Source organism: Stegastes partitus, unplaced genomic scaffold (genome assembly GCF_000690725.1).
Source record: "Stegastes partitus isolate 25-593 unplaced genomic scaffold, Stegastes_partitus-1.0.2 Scaffold1025, whole genome shotgun sequence".
Classification (NCBI taxonomy): Eukaryota; Metazoa; Chordata; class Actinopteri; family Pomacentridae; genus Stegastes; species Stegastes partitus.
In genome coordinates this window covers 77,382-96,546 of record NW_007578756.1, presented here as the reverse complement: position 1 = coordinate 96,546, position 19,165 = coordinate 77,382, and the positions used below count along the sequence as shown (strand labels likewise).

The 19,165-nt window shown below is 40.4% G+C and overlaps 2 protein-coding genes across 2 annotated transcripts in view; one reads left to right on the top strand and one right to left on the bottom strand.

The window, feature by feature from the left end:
- Positions 1–8,268, bottom strand: part of LOC103367193 (beta-crystallin A1-like) — an 11,382-nt gene extending 3,114 nt beyond the window's left edge. Inside the window, exons 1-5 of the mRNA XM_008295150.1 lie at positions 7,967–8,268; positions 7,585–7,661; positions 7,360–7,478; positions 2,370–2,511; positions 1,951–2,093 (exon numbers count right to left, since the gene is read on the bottom strand). Of these exons, the coding sequence (XP_008293372.1) occupies positions 1,951–2,093; positions 2,370–2,511; positions 7,360–7,478; positions 7,585–7,659 (479 nt within the window). The 5' untranslated portion in view covers positions 7,660–7,661; positions 7,967–8,268. The remainder of the gene's footprint in view (positions 1–1,950; positions 2,094–2,369; positions 2,512–7,359; positions 7,479–7,584; positions 7,662–7,966) is intronic.
- On the top strand, positions 2,508–19,165 carry crybb1l2 (crystallin, beta B1, like 2). Its single transcript, XM_008295151.1, has 6 exons — positions 2,508–2,541; positions 14,928–15,028; positions 15,405–15,523; positions 16,515–16,647; positions 16,774–16,916; positions 18,408–19,165. Exons 2-6 carry the CDS (start codon positions 14,933–14,935, stop codon positions 18,577–18,579), a joined length of 663 nt encoding a protein of 220 aa, XP_008293373.1. The 5' UTR covers positions 2,508–2,541; positions 14,928–14,932; the 3' UTR covers positions 18,580–19,165.

The following is a 19,165-nucleotide window of genomic DNA, read 5'->3' as shown; positions in this document are numbered from 1 at the left end:
GCTAGTTGTTCCTGAAGGCTGTGCAAATGTTAAGAACGTTAAGCAGCCGTGGTGACTTCAGGCTTGTCACAATATCAGATTTTTATTTATTTAAAAAAATATTTTTATTTTGGGCTTTTTGCCTTTTTATTTATAGTCGTAGAGATAGACAGGAAAGGGGGGAGAAGAATGGGGAGAGACCTGCAGCAAAGGGTCATGAGCAGGAGTCCAACCCACGACCACTGAAATTTAACAAAAAAATAATAATACTATTGGTCAAATTCAACTTTGTTTATTGTGTTCGTCCTCTTTTTTTTTTTTTTTTTTTTTTATTGTGTTCGTCCTCTTTTTTTTTTTTTTTATTAAATATACCCAAAATGCAAGTGTAATGAGATGGAGGAGGGACATTCCAAATATGATAGAAATATTTCATTTTTTAAGTATTACGGCTATTGTCAGTACCAGTATAACATACCAATAAGAGTGGTTGTTATGGTAACATGAGCCCAGTTAGAGCACTTAGAAGGTAAGCTGTAAGTTCAACCTCCTTGTTTAGCATGAACATTAATGCCTGCACCAAATGTAGGGTCCATCTATACATAAAATGTTGAGATATTTTGATCTGGACCAAAAGCAACATACATGGCCTCCCCCTCAATAACTGTGCTAACAGATAGAAATCATTGGATTATTTTTAGTTGCTCATATTGTTTCCCTTTTTCAGCAAATTAAACAAAGTGTGACATGCTCCCACAATGTTTCTTTTTCAGCTCAAAATACTGCAAAGATTGTTCATTTCATCGTGACTGTGTAGTCCCTGGTTTCAACCCTGTTCTAAACAGACTATTTCAGTATCTGTAGCTTTAGGTACAGCTGAGCTGTGGTTGTGAATGTGAGTGTGCTTGGTTGTCTGTCTCTAAGTGTGGCCCTGTGATAGACTGGTGGCCTGTCCAGGGTGTCCCCTGCCTTCGCACTAAGTCAACTGGGATAAGCTCCAGCCCCCCGCGACCCTAGTGAGGATTAAGCGGTGTATAGATAATGGATGGATGGATGGATGAGCTGCGGTTGGCCACACCCCCTTCAGGAAGAAAACTCTTTGATTGATTGACACTGACATGAATGTGTGTGAAGCTAGGACTTTCTATCACTTTCTAACTTTATACATACAATCGTTGTTCATTTGTTCACTCGGAAAGCTCTGCTATGTGCTAACACTAAGGATTTTGCTATTGTAGTGATGGCATTACCATCAATAATGAAAGTAATATGCTATTTCTTGTTCCTCAGATGCTGGAAGCGCATGAAGATTCTTGTGTTCACTTTTAAAGCCAACAGCAGAACAGTTGGTGGGTTTTGCTCGTTGCTGAAATATTTTACAGTGAACAAGAAGCAGCTCTAGAAAGTAAGTAAATAAACTTGGAGAACTGGATCACCTGGAAGCAGCAGTATTTAGGGGGCAGGACTATGCAAAGTTTGAGCTACCTGACTGTTGATTCCTCAGTTTCTACTTAGGAATTGAATAAAATTCTCCCTTGCTTGCAAAGCTGGGAGGCATTCTAGCCGTGTGAATCTACACTTTGAAGGTTTTAAGACATGCAAAACACAATTTAAATGGAGCGTCACCGTTCGTTACCTGTAGGGGAAAATAGCTATTTATGGATAAAAACAAAGACGTTGAGTTGTGATAATTAAAAAAAAAAGATCTATCTCTTTGAAGAGGCAAAATATTTTCTGGGAAGCCTTGAGAGTGACATTAAAAATGTGTTTCGAAGCGTGTTAATTAGTTGTTTTGTTTTGGCTCTTAAAATGTGAACTGATGCAACTTCTTTTACCGGATTGTGTTGAATGTTTTTTTTTTGGCTCTGTACATCTCCCCCTTTTTGTTTTTTTTATCGGTTTGAAGCTCTCTGAAACTTCTTCATGACAAAAGCTATCATTCAACTTGACCCGTCAGACGTTCGGATGACTTACGCGCCGCACTGCACATGCATGGAGCCCACCCGAGGCATGAACCAGCCCATGGCCTGCAGGGAGGGGTAGTCGTCGCACAGCTCGGCGTTGCGGCCGATGAAGTTCTCCTTCTCGAAGATCATCATACGGCTGCTTTGGTGAGACTGTGGAGTGGGTGGAACAGAGAGTTACTGTTAAAGTTAATGCCGGGTCTGTCAGACGGCCGACAGAGACGACATTTGGCACTGAGATGTCTCACTTCTATTTTCGAAAACGTGTCAGTCATTCTCACACTGTGTGGCTCACTCTTCTGACCATCTCCACCTTCTGTCACTTTGTCACTCACCATCCTTTCATTTTCACTGCCCTCGACTGCTCTTTCACTCCCACCTGTCTCATTTTTCTCCCCCCTACTCCCCTCTTCCCCTGTAGATACTCACGGCGCAGTAGATGGGGCGTAGAGACATGAAGCGCTCGGAGTGGTAGGACAGGGAGCCACTGAAGGCCTCCCAGTTGGCGTACTCGCCTCTCTCCAGGATGAACTGCTGGCCCTGGAAATCGTGATGCTCGTAACCGACCCAGCTGGAAGCATGAGGTGAAAATGTCAGATCAGTGAGTAGAAAATGGAAAGCAGTGGAAATAAGTTTGAACATAAAACAAACAGGTGACATCACACAACAGGAGAGGAGCATCTAAACATATCTTGAGCAGGACGTTCTATTTTGAATGGCTTTAAAATCATGAAGCTACAAAGAATTATCTCCTGATTTTGCAGCTCTGCGCAGTTTTGCAGAGCTTTATAGCAAGGTTTAGCTCACTGTTCAGTTGTTGGACCTGCAGCTGTCCTGTTGTGGTTTACTCACGCAGCTGTTTTATGCAAAAAAAATCTCTGAAAGCCCACTGCTAAGTAGCAGCATGTGGAAATAATGGGGCATTTAGCACCTAAAAAGCAGGACATGTAGTTAGGAGTTGGTAGAGACCAAAATAGGAACGAAAAGCAGAGTTAATATTGGGTTCATATGCAGCAGGTAGCCAGAAAATGACTCAAAATGTACTATAGTGTTGCTCCATAGCTGCTGGAGGCAACATCCTCTTTAGATTGTGATGATGCCTCAAATATATATATAAGTAACTGGTCCAACACGTCCTTCTGTAACACCTTAACATGGTGCTAGAAATCGACCCAGCTGGAAACATGAGGCGGAAATGTCAGATCGGTGAGTAAAACTGGACAGAAGTGGAAATTGGTTTGAACATAAAACCAACAGGTGACATCAGACGACTTGAGAGGAGCATTTAAAGTTAATTCGAGCAGCTACATTGAGTTTTTAGCATCCTGTTTTTATTTACACATATGATTTCCACACTAAAGATCTTCCAAACGAGAAGCCCGATTTCCAACATTTTTCTAAACTGTTCATCTTGGAAGGAGTGAAGTGCTACATCCGTGGATATCTCCTTAAAATTTTCAACCATGATTGATAGAACTGCTCACAATCCACTTCAACACCTGCTTTCCTGAATGCTTTTCAGGAACTGAAGCAACAGCCAGTGTTTCTGCATATTTTTTCTCTGAAATAAGATTTGTACACTCAGACCACCTGGCACTAGGTTAATCCTTCAATTTTTAGTAAGACAGCATGTTTTTACCAGTTTGCACAGAGAATAAGAGGTGAAGTATACATAGCTGAAAGGAAACCTGAAATCTTGTCTTATGCTGTCTGCCATTAATCGAAAAAGCTAGAGGTCATTGTTGCACTGTCCGTGAAATCAAGTGCTCCATCACTTTTTGGCCTGATAAAATGGAGCTAAATGTGCATCATGTCTTTAGAGAATCACTACTCTGACTTTGGCAAGCTTTGCACGCTGTGACTAAGACCTGGGCTGTTACGTAAAAAGTCGCTCATGGTGGAGGTGCGTCAAGACACACTGACGATGGCACAAGTTTTCTCTTACACTCAGAGTTAATAATAAATGCCATGCATAATTATCTCTTGAGTGTCGTCCACAGCTCCTAAATTATGTCACAGAGCTCAGGAGATTTTCCCAGCCCTGTGAGGAATCACCAGCCAACGGCTCTTTTACGTATACAGGACAAATGAAGAGACTGTGCACTTTGTAATTTGAAGCCCAGGTGGGCTCAGGAGGTTCTTTTATCAAATCTCAGTTGTGGGTGCTCTGAACACTTGTTGGAGAACTTTCACTTTCATGGAACAGGTGACAAAAACTAAAATGGAAACAGCAAGAACTAGAAAAAGCAACAACTAAATAGAGCTGCACATTTAAAAATAAATCATTTTTGTGTGTTATGTAGTTACGGTGACTGACTGCTGCATCCTGCCTTGTATAGTTTGACTATTTCTGTAACTTTGTGGCTCATTTAAAAGGCCTTAAAGACACATTTTCTAAATCACCTTCTTATTATGAGTCGTGGGGTCTCACATGAACACAAAATAAACAAGTCTGGTCAAACGTTTCCATGCAACAATCAGAAATTAGCAATGTTGGAGACACTGGTAGTCAGGTCAGATTAAACCACATCCATATAGTCCAGATGAACTAGATTAGTCTCACAAGTTTTTTTTTTAGGAATGATGCTTTTTAAAAGTTAAAACCCAGTGCTGTGAGAAGTAGTTATAAAATGACGATAATTACTATTTTTATAATAACAACAAAGCATCATGACAAAAACAATGTAATACTGCAAAAGGAATTTCTTTGAATTGTGATACTATAGAGAATTACGACTTGAATTTGATGTTCTGTGTAGTTTTACAGAGCTTTACAGCAAGTTTTAACCCACTGTTTAGCTGTTGTACCTGCAAATGCATGTTGTGATTTACTCTCAGCCACAACAGACAGCTGTTTTTGGGGAAAAAAAGCCCTAAAAGCAACTATTTTGTAAAGAAAATTTGTCATTTAGAAGCCTAAAAGCAGCTATTTCTCTCAGGAATTGGTAGAGACCAAAAACAGAGATAAAAAGAGAGTTATTGGCCAGAAAAAACAACTTAAAATGTACCACTGGAGGCAAATCTTCACAATATCATGATGATGCTGTGTTTACAATGTCTTTACTCTGACCCTAATAAATATATATAACTGGTCCAACATGTCCCTCTGTAACACCTTAATTTGAAATCTAACAACTCTGTGCAGTTTTATTGAGTTTTACAGTAAATTTTAGCTCATTTTAAAATGCCAGACCCACAAGTGGACTGTTGTGGTTTACGCTCAGACAAAGCAGGAAGCTGCTGTCAGCAAAAAAAAAGGCTCTAAAAGCAATAATCTGGTGGAAATAATGGGACACTTATAAGTTATAAATCATGAATTTTCTCTTAAATGGTGGTGGAGACCAAAAACAGAGCTAAAAGAAGAATTAATGGCCAGAAAAGCTGCTGAAAATGGACAATAATGTTTCACCATAGCTGTTGGATCCTCTCTCTCTGTGTATATATATATATATATACTGGTTCAATATGTCCCTTTGTAACAATAACCATTGGAGACATTTAGTGGATTAAAAAAATACAATATATTCATCTGAAATGATGTGAAGCGGAAGTTTAGAATTCACAAAAACAAACATTCTGGTAAAGTACACTTAGCTCTGGTTAGTTTCCACCACTGATTATATTTCAGGAAACTAGAATATTATTGGTTATCAAGAAAAAGCTCATCTGTGAGCTGCACTCCGGGCTGAACCTAATTAGTTTCCAGTCCAAAAACTGTCTCCTAGAAAGATACAATAAAGGCATTGATAGCATAATAATAGATAAAGGTTTAAAATTGTGTGGTATTGTCTAAATTGATAGTTCTAAAGTTTTTTGTGCTCTTTTCATCAGAGGGACCCTGACATTTCCCTTTACATACAGTGACTCAGAAAGGAAAGTGGAACACCATTTTATCAAAGGGATAAAAACACTCATGTGGCCTTTAATTATCAGTTGCTTTCTGCTGGTGAGGTATGTGTGTTGGCTATGAATAACCTCCACAAAGTGACAATGCTGCAATTTAAATAGCTTCAAAATGATGAAACTAGAGGGAATAATCCACTGAATTTGTAGCTTTGCAGTTTTACAGAGCTTTCTACCAAGTTTTAGCTCACTGTTCAGCTGTTGGACCTGCAGGTGTAATGATGTGATTTACACTCAGTCACAGCAGGCAGCTGTTTTATGCAAAGAAAGAAAGCCCTGAAAGCTAACTGAATCTAGTGGGGATAATGGAATATGTAACACCTAAAAAGCAGGATATTCCAATTAGAACTTGGTGGAGACCAAAATAGGAACTAAAAGCAGAGTTAATATTGGGTTTATATGCAGCAGGTGGCCAGAAAATGACTCAGAATGTACTATAGAGTTGCTCCAGAGCTGCTGGAGGCAACATCTTCATCAGATTGTGAAACCTCTGATATATAACTGGTCCAACATGTCCCTCTGTAACACCTTAATGTGAAAAAAAATCTATATAAATATTATTTTTTTCATCAGAAATTAAGTGAACAAAAGGTTTAAAATTCACAAAAACAAAAAAAACTCTGATAAAGTACACCCTGCTTGGCCTATTCTCAACTCCCGATTATAATACAGGAAACTACAATATTTAATGTTGTCAAGAAAAAAACAAACATTTAAGCTAAAAAGTTACAAATTTGCGGTGAAAAAACAGTCTAATTAAAAGTAGATAATATAGAATAATAATTCACGTTATAGTAGGTACAGGTTTAAAACTGTTTGTTATAGTCCCAATAGATTTTATATAAAATTTCAATTTCACTTTTCATCAGAGGCATGTCGACATTTGCCCTGACGTGTCCATCTGTACCACCTCAATGTGGAAAATAAACTATAAATATTTATATTCATCTGAAATGAAGTGAAGCAGAAGCTTAAAATTCTCAACAACAGAAACTATTCTGATCAAGCACACTCTGCTCAGTTTACTCTCCACCACTACATAACATTTCTTGTTATAGTAGCTACAGATTTAAACTTGGTTGTTATAGTCCCTATTTAAATTTCAGTGTGCTTTTAATCAGAAGGACCTCGACATTTCTCTTCACATGCGGTAAGTGAGAAAGAGAAATGGAACAATAATTTATCAAAGGGATAAAAACACTTGTGTGGCCTTTAATTATCAGCTGACTGCTGGTGAGGTATGTATGCTAACTATAAATAACCTCAACAGAGTGAAAATCCTGCCTTTAAATGGCTTTTAAAGACCCTGTTAGCTCCTCAGACGACGGCCAAAAAACTCTCCGTCACCCCTCACGACTGTTCCTGCTGACTGGACCCTACATGTGGGCTGCAGTGGCCTCGGCTGTGACATGCTGGACACTAGTTTCCTCACAGACGCACTTACATAAACACGCACACACACAGTGTCAGTCAGCTGTCCACAGAGACTCGCAGGCGTACAGGCTGTGTGACTCACGCTCCACTCTCCACTCGGATGGAGCGGATGTTGTCCATGCCACAGTTGTGGATGTTGCAGCACTCGGAGGTGAACTCCAGACACTTGCCCTGGAAGTGCTCCTGCTCAAACACAGTCACCTGCACACAGAGAGGAGATGCGTGAAGCTGAGCGTGTCTACGGGCTGCTTTTTTTTTTTTTTTTTTAATACTAGTAGCTGACGACAGTGAAAGTGTGTGAATTCACCTTGAAGAAGGGGGCTGTGCCCATGCCGTGGAGGGGCATGGGAAAGGTCATGTGGGTTTTACTGACTCTGTACATTTCTAGAGTAGAGAAGGAAAGAAAAAAAAACATAGATCATGGATGAGAAAACAGGTAGAAACAACAAATTGTAACAGGTGAGACCATTTTAAAACAACAAACTCATTTATTTCATCAAAACAAGTGTCCATTTGAAGTTTTTCTCTTAAAAAAAAAAAGAGGAATTTGACTCTGAGCAGGACACACAGCCTGAATCTAAGCTAAAAACACCACTACAATAAATATAATAATTACATTACACGTTTTTAATCCGACAAATCCTTCCCGTGGGAAAGTTCTGGATCAGGAATTTTCCGGGTCACCTTACCTGGATGCTCTGCTCGCGCTCCTCACGCACCAAATCCTCTTTACGCAGACTTTTGTCTCCACCTGCAGCTTCGGTTTTATACCGGCGTCCACGCGGGACGCTCGTGCTCGCGCGCGTGCTCGTGCTGCCCCGACTCTTTCTAAATGATGTGAACGAATAGAGTTAGTTGAAGTGTGTGAAGCAGGAATCATGAGTGAGACTTCCGGGTGCGCCTTCAAAATTAAACTCTCCTGACTAGACCCACCCCTGTACACCTTAAATCCAATAATAATGAAGCTTGAAAATCTAATGTAACATTACGTGTGTTTTTTTTTTGGTTTGTTTGTTTTTTTTTTATGTGTGTTTTTAGCTTGTCAAAATTAATTAACAGCTTAATGATGAAGAGTTTGCCCCACTAAAGCTTATACAGATAAGCGACAATGCCATGTCATCAGTATTCATTTACCAAATAAGTTTTTCTTCTATTCTGTTCACTGCTGTTCACAGAAACTTTCATTATATTGGACTAATTACGTCATTTGTATAACAAAAGTGCCAAACGTGCCAAACTTGTTCTGGGCTCTAAAATGTTAAGGTTTGATTCTTTTCATTGATTTATGTGATTATATTATGTTATAGTAGACAAACAAAAGCATCACACATAAAACAGTGAAGAATCACATTTATTTCATGTGAATCATAATTTACTTACAGCTTACTGTGTTAAGAAAAAGCTCAGTGGAACTTTAATACTTGTAAGCTTGACTGTGTTTCTATGAGATGAAAAAAAAAACCCAAAAACATATTATCACCTTACACCTCCAGAATACAAAACTACTGACTAATGGATGTTTTCAGTCATGTGTGCCATTCCGAAGACAAAACACAAACAAACTGTTAATTGATACAGTAATTAAATGCCTACAATAATTTAATGCTTAACATACTCCCCCCCCTCCCAAATTGCCTTTATTATGGTTTTATTTTGAGGGTACACGGAGCAGGTTTTCCGGTATTACACTGGGTAACGCTCACCAACTTTACGCAGGTGAGATCCTGACACTCCTGTTTTGTGCGTATTTGTGCGTAAAGTGCGTAAAAAAAAGCGGTTTGTGCGCGCACACCGGCGGCCCAGCTGCTCGCTGCTCCCTCTCCATCTCCACCTTTCTCTCCCTCCATCTCTTTCTCTCTCCCTCTCTTTCTCTTTCCATCTGCCTCTCTCTTTGTAACCCTATGCGGCCTGTCGACTCAGCAGATCATATACAGCGCAGCCACAGAGGTGCGTGTGCGATGAATGCGGGCCTGTTTGTGGTCTATTCGTATAGGTCAGCAGTGCCATCGTATAGAGCAACAATGGCCGGGGCTATAGGCAGAGAATGAGGAGGATTTGGAGAGCCATCCGGGGAGCCTGCTTCAATGGTAGCTTCCAACAGTGGAGGAAATTGGGACAGAGGAATTCAATTAATGGCGATAATTGTTCATTAATTAATGGTAACCTCAATCTCGTAGTGAAGGAGAAAATCTGTGCAAAAAAAATCCAAACAAAACCATCACAAAGGGAGGAACAACTTTGTGACTGCCAGTGTATAATCCACATATGTGGAATATTTTTACCCCCCAGTCAATTACTTCAGACACAGGGCCAGGGTTACCATGACAACATCCCCCCTGAATCTTCAGATCCTTTGGTCCTTGACATTTATTCCAGAGAGCACAAAGGCTGCCACCAAGTTCTCCTGAACATGTTCAAACAAACACACACATGTAAGACAGCGGTTACTTCAAAGATCACCAAGTCACGACTGCCATTACTTTCCAGGCAGTCACAGCTCCATCACCACCACTAAATCAGACCCTGTTTACAGTACATGCAGATGGAATGCAAATACAACGAACTGGTCGAAGCATAAGGACAGACAGTGTTGAGTTCTGCAGGCATTTTTGAAACTTTGAGCGAAAGAAATGCTCCTGATTTGACATGATTCAGTTCTGCCATGAAGAATTTAAAGTGTTATGTTGCACGTGTGAGTTTTACAGATGGTTCGATGTAAACAGGATGGACTAAAGAAAGGATGAAATGGAAGGCTTCACACATCTGCTTGACAAAATGGATAAGTGTAAACATACGATTACAAAGAAGCCTCTATGTGAAAGGTTGAACATAAAATGCGACTGATCTGCTATTTACTCTTGACTTTCTTTGTGGAGAAAAATCAATCAAACCAACCATCCGTACTTCACATCAGCCAGGTATTGATCAGTGGGCTTTGTGAGGATGATGTTTTATTGGAGTACATGGAAAATGTCACTGACTTTGTTTGGCTTCATTTTGCCATTTGCCACCAGATCAGCTGCAATACGTTATTACTCCAACAAAGCAAGTACAGGCAGGTGGACTTTATATGGAGTACACGACAGAAAAGAGTGTGCCAAATCACTTAAGTGTCAAATGATTCAGTATTGCACCACCTTACAGTAACCGCATCACTTCTAAGTTGAACAGTTCAATTTTTTCTCTATTGTCAAAAACAAACAATCCAACAAAAAACAATTTAGACTTACAATATTAAAAATACAGGCTCCACACTAAAAAGTCAAGGCCATAAACGTCTGTACAGCTTACTGAGATTCAAATCTTTTATTTTGTTAAAGACTTTATGTACATCTTTAATTGTGTAGGACAAACTCAACCCTCCTTGACCTGGAAGATACCAGAGATGTACAAATTTTTAGAGTTTTTTGTCTCCAGAGACTCTTGTGTGAATTTGTGCTGTGGATGGTTATCATGCTGGAATATTCCTTCTCTGCAGGAATCTTCTATGTTGGCCAGTATTTAGATGGATCCACAGACATAAAAGGTGGTGTCTATAAATGTCATCTCCCCGACATCTTTTGCACTAATGCAGCCCCACATTAGCGCACTCCCACCTCTGTGCTTCACTATTGGGACTATGCAATCACTGTGGTAGTCCTGGCCAGGTTCACACCAAACATGCTGGACCCCATCTGAGCTAATAAATATATCTTGGTGTCATCTAACCAAAGCATCTGCTCCCAATGTTCATCAGACTTATTAGCATTTTCTGGAGGACAATTATTTTTTGCCATTCTATGCTGAAAAGCAAGCATGGCTTTTGGTCTTAGACACTGTCCATAGATGTTGATGTTTTATACTATCTTTTATGCTATCTGAGCTCTCACACTAGCTCTCACTCCCACTGTTAATGCCTGTGCCAAGTCTGATGCACCGTCCATCTGTTTTTCAGAGGTAGGTTGTGAAAGTGGTGCACTGTGCGTGGCATCATTTTAGTAGGACGACCGCTGCAGCTCTGATTAGTGGTACTATGGCTCATTCTCCTGATTGCTGCTGCAACTGTGATTCGACTGATTTTGAGTTGGTCAATGATCTTCTTGTAGGTTTTTCCATCTTTTTAAAGTCTGACAATCAAATTCTTGTTGCAGTTATTTTCTATGTGGAGCCATGTTGCAGACATGCAGATAGAAACAGCCCACAGGTCCCAAAGTGAGAAAGTTCTGGTGTTAGTGGGTAATTTTATAACCATGTTCATGCACTTTGTTTCTACTTGTCGGCTGGTATTAAGTGTTAAGTTTGTCTGTGTTTAGAATAGGGACACTCTACTTGTCAACAGTTATGAAGAGGTGATACAATTATGTATTATGCATCTGGGTACATTTCAGAACCGGTCTGCCTCTGCTTTAACCTCAGGACTCTGAGACCCTTTGAAAACCTGCTTTTTAAAGCTTCACAATTGAGGCCAGTGGGTCATGACTCTGCAGTGGCAGCTCCAAGGCTTTGGAATGGACTCCACCTTTCAGTCAAAAGTTTCTCCACTGGCACTTTAAAGACAAATCTAAATATGTACACATTTTAAATGGTTGTTGGTTGCTCTTAGTGGTCTTAATACTTTGGTAATTTATATCTATTTTGCTTTAGAAATGGATCTTAGGATGTGTTATCCTGTGTTCTGTGTCTCCTGGTCCTATCTGGTCTTGCATTTTTAAAATATTTTGTATCTTTTTTTGTGTAGTATTTTGCATATATATCATTTTACAAATCAATCTTCCAAGTTTTTATCCTGTTTTCTGTCTAATGCTGTGTACAGCACTTTTGTCAACTCTGGTTGCTTTAAAACATGTCACAGAAATAGCACTGATTTGATTTCATTAGATACATGACAGATACAGACTTTTAAACAGAGACGGCTTCTTTTAAAAACACTGATTCCCTGCAAAGACACTATCTTTAGTATCTTAAAAGCATATATTATGTTATGTAAATTTCTCCTCTTTTCTACTGAGCAGCATCTGGAAAGACTTGGAACAATTTAGAAAGCCACAAAAGTGAACTGTTTTGTATCACCTGTGTCTACTTCCATTCTATATTGTATCATATAAAGTACTTTTCTACTATTTTGGACCAGCGAAAACATTTATCTCAAGAGATTCATTGGTGGAACAAATGTTAAATAAAATGAAATCAAAGAATTAATAAAGCAAATAAATATGAATGAAACTGAATATAGGTTGAAACCTAGGGTCTCTACTATCTGTGCTGTAAGTTGTGACAGAAGAAAGTCCCTCAAGAAGAAGCTTTTCAATAGCTTGAAGGTCCTCACGGATGCTTGACTGGATGCAGTCACTTGCGAGTGGAGGACCTCAGTCTGTCCTCTGGTCACGGTTTGGGAATAAACATTAGGGAGAGTAGGCAACAAGAATAAGAGATGTGGCCTCAAGGAGCTCGCCTTCTCTCACCACTGCCTGATTCCACCGTTTTTCTTCATTAAAGTGACTCTCAGCAGTGACTGAGGACGTCCGACAGCCATTAAAAGTGAAGCGTACGACTCCTTCCCTCAACCCTTCCTCCATTGACCTTCTGCTGATGCTCACTAGAGCTTCAGGAAATACAAATCGCACAATTAACGAGGCCGACCATTGAATCTGAGACAAGAATAGCTTTGGAGCTCAGGTGCTGCTCCTATTTCCCTCCTGTCCTCATCCGGAGCCTTGATGTCACAAACACATGACCTCGCCTGAGCTACATCGGTTTGCTCGCTCCCTCACGTCCACTTTGGATCTCGTAGACTTTCCTTTTGCGGCTGCAATGTTTTACTCACCCACGCAAGAATTTAGAAAAAAAAAAGAGAAGGTTGAGGGCTTTAATTTAATAGCTTTCTCCTCCTGTGATGAAGAGAGAGATTCAGATTATTGTCCACACACACTCTGAAGCTCTTTGTTCACCCAGAGGTGCAAGTAGAGCAAGGTTATTGCTTCTTACAGCTTATTGCTTTCCCTGTTATTGTTTGTCCCAGCACCTCTCTACTACGACACCAAAGGGAACGCGAGTGAATAATTGTGTGACAGGTTTCTTAAATGTGAACCTGGTCAGTCTGGCTGCTGCTGTGTAGTTAACACCTCATTTTTGATTTCACTCTCCTGGTTGATTAATTCATCTTATACACACTGATGTTGGGTTTGTCATATTTTCTTCCACATATTCTTCTCTTCTTTCAGCCACATCCTCTGTCTCTCTTTCTCTCTCTCTCTCTCTCTTTGATGATGGGGGTATTTCTATTCTGTGGGGGCTGTGAGCTCAGCGAGTTTGTTTCTGTGACTATAATCCCTCTCTCTGGGCGCCAGCATATAAAAGCCACGAGGGGCCCGGCGCACTCTCACACAGACCACCAGTCTCAGCCCCGAGTCTACTCCTTTTACGCACACACTGCCACAGGTAAGACAGTGGACAAACATCATACAGAAAAGAAACGAAAACAGGGAGGTAGAAGGCAAGAATAACCTAATGTACCGCCTAAAAATGAGGACAATCTTGGACGTTGGTAATAGCTAAAGTCAAACGGTGCTGGTAAAGTCTGAATTTCCTTTGTACAAATCCAATAGCTGCCAATAAATGCACTGCAGCTTGTTCAGAATAACTGTTCTTTAATTAACATTAAGAATACGATTTTATTCCGAGCACAAATTCTGCTAAAACGAATGTTTAAATTTGGATTTTTTTTTTTGTGGAATCTAAAAATCCAGCAAATTTCAAGCTCAAAATGTTAAAAGTTTAAGACTACCAATGTGTTTAATAATGTGTTTACATGTATGCCAGTGCGTATTAAAAGCTACCGTAGCCTGTAGCTATGGTTCACTTTCATGTTGGACAGAGGACTTCTATGTTGTTTTTGGGATTTTTTTGCACATTTTTCATTGAAAGTTTGATGTTTTTTAGAAATGTGTGTGTAAAACAAATGTGGTGAAAGCTGAACTGAATGCAGATTTGTTAGAGGTTTATTTCTTTTTGTTGAAGTGAGGTTAGTCAAGGATCTGTAGTGGTTAAGCTTTGTCTCTAGAGAGGATTTGTCACTAATTTTAAGCAGAAAACAGAACTACGGTGAAGTAAAAAGGTTTAAAATTATATTCATGTGTCATAAAGTGGCAGCTATTGGATCATAAATAAAGAATAGCTGGAATATATAATATATTTAATATATGTTTGCCATTGTTTTAGCTAATTTAAAATTTTTGGAAACTCCTCATGCAACTGCTGTTGCTAACTTAACAAGTTCTTTAATAGATTTGATCATGAAGTTAATGTTTGAACACCAAATCCCTCTTGTGAAATGATTTGAAATGCTATAATATCTTTGAGCTACTGTGAAGAGGGTGTTGTAGTTTTCTCTTTTAGTCAAGGAAGGAGAATATTAGCATCACGGGAAAAGGCCTTGACACTATACTGTTTTATATTTTTTTGTACAGGCACTTAGTGAGCCTCTTAACAGCCACTAAGCTAGTTTTATCCACAAGCACTTCTTCAGAAACTACCTTTCAAATGAAGTCTCATAAGTGCATTTCAGCCTTGTAGTTCCTGTTGTAATCTTTTCTATTTGGGTGAGACCCAGTTACAAAAAAAAATCCCATTAAGAAGGATTGATGGTAACAGCTTCTCCTCTCCTCATCCCAGTCATCATGTCTGCTGGAGGAGAGAAATCCAAGACTGCTTCCCAGACTGATGGGAAGGCAGCTCAGAACAAGATGTCTGAGATGGGCATGATGTCCTACAAGGTACGGTCCTCGTACACACACAAACAGCAGCTGTTCAGACAAGTGCTATATATCGTACAGTCGTCTTGTTGTGAAGCAGCCGGCCGCACACTGCTGCAACAGTTTACCTTCTGAGTTCATGTTATAGCTCAGTGAGGGGGTGTTCGACAGCTACGACTGACAGGAAAATCTGAGGCCTCTGTGCGGTAACTCACAGAGGAGATAGCTGTCATAACAACATTTCATATTACTCTTACATGTCTGGACAGTTTCTCCCATGTCACACTGCTTCTGTGCTATTTCTGCCCTCCTCGGCTGTTGCCTTTGGCTTTGAAACCGCCCTCAGGGACTTTTCTAACGGCATATCTCTTTGCTTTAACCCAAAATTCTCCTCCAGATGTGTGTGTTCGATCAGGAGAACTTCCAGGGTCGCATGATCGAGATCACCAACGAGTGCATGAACGTGTGCGACATGGGGATGGACAAGGTGCGCTCCCTGCGTGTCGACTGTGGGCCGTAAGTAGCCAAAATTACACGCTGCGACACCAACACGCCCACGTTTTGCGTATTGCACCTACCACCCATGCTGCTCCGAAGCAAAGAGCATCCCATTTCACAGGTGTAACTCCCCATTATGCGACATTTCCCACTTTGCATTTTAGGCATTTCGATGATGCTTTTATCCCGAGTCATTTGCAGAGAGTGCACCTGCGGAGTGGAATTCACTTCTGAAACAGCCCAAAACACACAGCAGCAGTGACTGGGATGAGGGTTGTGCAGCAACTTTCCTCTGATTCTGTAACGTGTCATGTAAAGTAATTAAAGTGACACATTCCCACCACTGAATTAAATGTATATTTGCAAGATAAAAAAATCTAATATACTGGTTTAGATTAACTATTTAGGTTGCAAACATTATTCTTTATAGAGTTGTGCTGACATAATAATGCCGGTAATTGCATCAACTTAACATTTTGTGTTACTCAAATGTCTGCTTGATAAAATCGGCTTCATAACATCATTATTTTTTTCCACCTTGAGTTTAGGATTTCAAGCATGTTTGGACAATTTCAAATGGTTTAAACTAGTCATTAAAAACACTTTAGGACTTAAAATTAAATTCAGATTGAGCTAACTTAATGAAATTGGCTTGATAACAAACGTTTCTTTTTTGAGTGAAAGATCCTGTAGAAATAAATACTGTATCAATAAAATAACATAAAAGGTATTTAGTAAGTAGTAAAGGTGAACATGTAGTCATTTGGTATTGTGCTTCCATAAAAATGGAAAAGTCACAAGAGAAAATTACACATAGAAAGGTCAAAATCAAAGCAGCAGCTGAGGCCAAAAGAGTTTTGACCTTTACCCTCCAAAAAATGATCACTTCCCACCAAACACACCACACAACGATCTTCACAGCATTCTTCATGATAAATTCAGGAGCGCTCCTTTAAATAGAAATTCACCTTCCTCTCTTCTCTTTGTCACAACTTTTTTGCCCTCTAAGTTTCGTGGGCTTCGAGCAGATGAACTTCTGTGGTGAGATGTTCATCCTGGAGAAGGGCGAGTATCCCCGTTGGGACTCCTGGAGCAACTGTCAGAAGAACGACTACCTGCTGTCCTTCAGGCCTGTGCGCATGGTGAGCCTTAGCTTCTGTCCAATCGGCTGAAAATGTTCTCTTCCTGGTTCCTACACTCCTGCCAGAAGCTTGCTCTCCAACGTCTCCTCTTTGTCCTCACTCTTTTTTTTTCCTTCCGTCTTGCAGGACCCTGAGAAGCACAAGATCTGCCTGTTTGAGGTCGGAGAGTTCAAGGGACGCAAGATGGAGATCATGGACGACGACGTTCCCAGCCTGTTTTCTTATGGATTCACCGACAGGGTGGGCAGCATCATGGTCAGCTGTGGAACGTGAGTATTGGAGCATCTTTAGAAAAAAGAAAAAACATTCTTGCTAAGAGTAGGATGAGGAAATCAATACCTGACAAATTATACTCTGACATCTTTATCCTAAACTGGAGGCTACAGCACCGTCTTTCCAGGCATGTTTTGCACTACACTGCACTGCAGCTATCTTGGTAAAGCATTATTTTGGCTTCACAAGATCAGGCTCCTTTCTGAATGAATGGATTTGGAAAGAATTTTTTTTTTTTCTTATTCCTGGGCGTAAAAACTACACGTTTCGAACAGTAAAATAGTAAAGTATGAAAAATGAATATTTTTGGACAGCTTTACTGATTACTGATTTCCCAGTTTTGTTAAATTACAGATAACAAGTAAAATCACACAACAAAAGCATTAATTTACACGTTAACCCTAAAAAATGGTCAAAACTGTAAATTATGTCCATATCAAAAATCTGTATTTTAACAAATAGTAATTTGTTCTTTTACAATATCTGAGTGTAAAATTACACTCTTTTATACTGTATTTAAATCAGCAAAAAAAAAAAAATCCTGGATTAATTTGTTATCTGAAAGAAGAATTATGTATGTTAATGATTGAAAAACTGTTATTTTACAGAATTTCCCTGTTTTTGGTAAATTACAGATACTATCTAGTAAAATCACCAATATTATTCATTATTGTTAAAACCCAAACTGTACAGAATTATGTATCAAAAATCAATGTTTTTACAAATAGTAATCAGGTCTTTTATATTCTAATTTTTTTTTTTAAAATAGTAATTTCCTGAGGTTCTTTCCGTGTTTCCAACCTTTGGTGCTGGTTGTAGCATCACATTTAGTGAATAAGCATAGGAGTGATATCAGTTTTACAATCTAAAGCAAATAAGCACAAAACTCTGCCTCTGTTTTCTAAGTCTGACTGTGAAGCTGTATCTCGGCTTCCTCAAATCCTTTGCAGCTGCCAGTCGGAAATCATACAATTTTCACCAGTTCCAACCATAAACTTCTCCTCTCTGCTCAAACTCGGTGTAGTGCTGTATGTGTCTGAGAGTTTCCGCAGCCATGACGTCATCCTCTAACTGGCAGAAACAGCAGCATAATCACCAACTGTCTGCTGCTCTAAGTGTTTGTTTGGGAGCGAGTTCAGGAATAGAGGCTTTCTCATCAGCCGCGAGCCGAGGGTGTCATGAACGTCAGCAGCTCAGCGCCGCTGTCTGTGTGCTTTACTTTATTTGCAGCCTGATACGAGCAGCTGGGAGGCAGAATACCCTGCGGCTTTGTTTCTGACAACATGACAAACAGATCGATGTCTTTATTTGTTAGATATGTTTCCTCCCCGGTTTGTCTGCATCTGTCTTTCAAGCATCCTTCTTCCACACACTTGCCTGTTGCTCATCCTTCAACCTTGTGTTTCGCCTCTCTTGAATCAATTTTATATCACTGCAACCTTGTACTCGTGTTCACTCCCTCCCCCTTTCTCTATTTCAATCCCCAGTTGGGTGGGTTACCAGTTCCCCGGCTACCGTGGCAGCCAGTTCCTGCTGGAGAAGGGCGAGTTCAGGCATTTCAATGAGTTCGGCGCCCGCTGCCCCCAGATGCAGTCCATCAGGCGCATCCGCGACATGCAGTGGCACCCACACGGCTGCTACACCATGAGCTCCAAGTGAAGCCCGGCGAGGGCGAGGAAGAGAGGGACCGGAGGAGAGGCGGAGGCCGAGGGCGGACGAAGAGATGGAGGAGGGAGGGCGAGGAAGGAGAGGAAGAGGGTTTAATATCCCCTCCTCTGTCCCAAAACCTCTTGGTGGCTTGAGTGCAGGATGGAGGGAGTACAGAAGGTTATTTATAGAGTAGTGGCCAATGAAAAGTTATGCAAAGTTTGAGGAGGATAATAACCTCCGAGACCGCACCTGATAATAAACGCTCTCTCCATTTTTGTTCTTCCTCTCTCAACGTCTCCGTTCGTCAGCTCCCGGCGCTTGCTCTCCTCTCTCTCCTCCCCTCCCTCCCTGTCTCCCCCTCACATGCTTCTCCTCCACATCTCGCCAACGTCAGCCCTCACTCAACCCATCAGAGCCTGACTGAAGGGGGGGAGGAAGAGGGCGTACCGGTGTGGATTTTTTGTTTTGTTTGTGTGACGAGGGAACTGAGACAGAGAGAAAAAAACCGCAACAAGACAAACAGTGGTTGATTCTTTGTGCTCAGATCCTGCAGCCTCATCAACCCTAAACCCCAATAAAAGCATCTCACATCCTG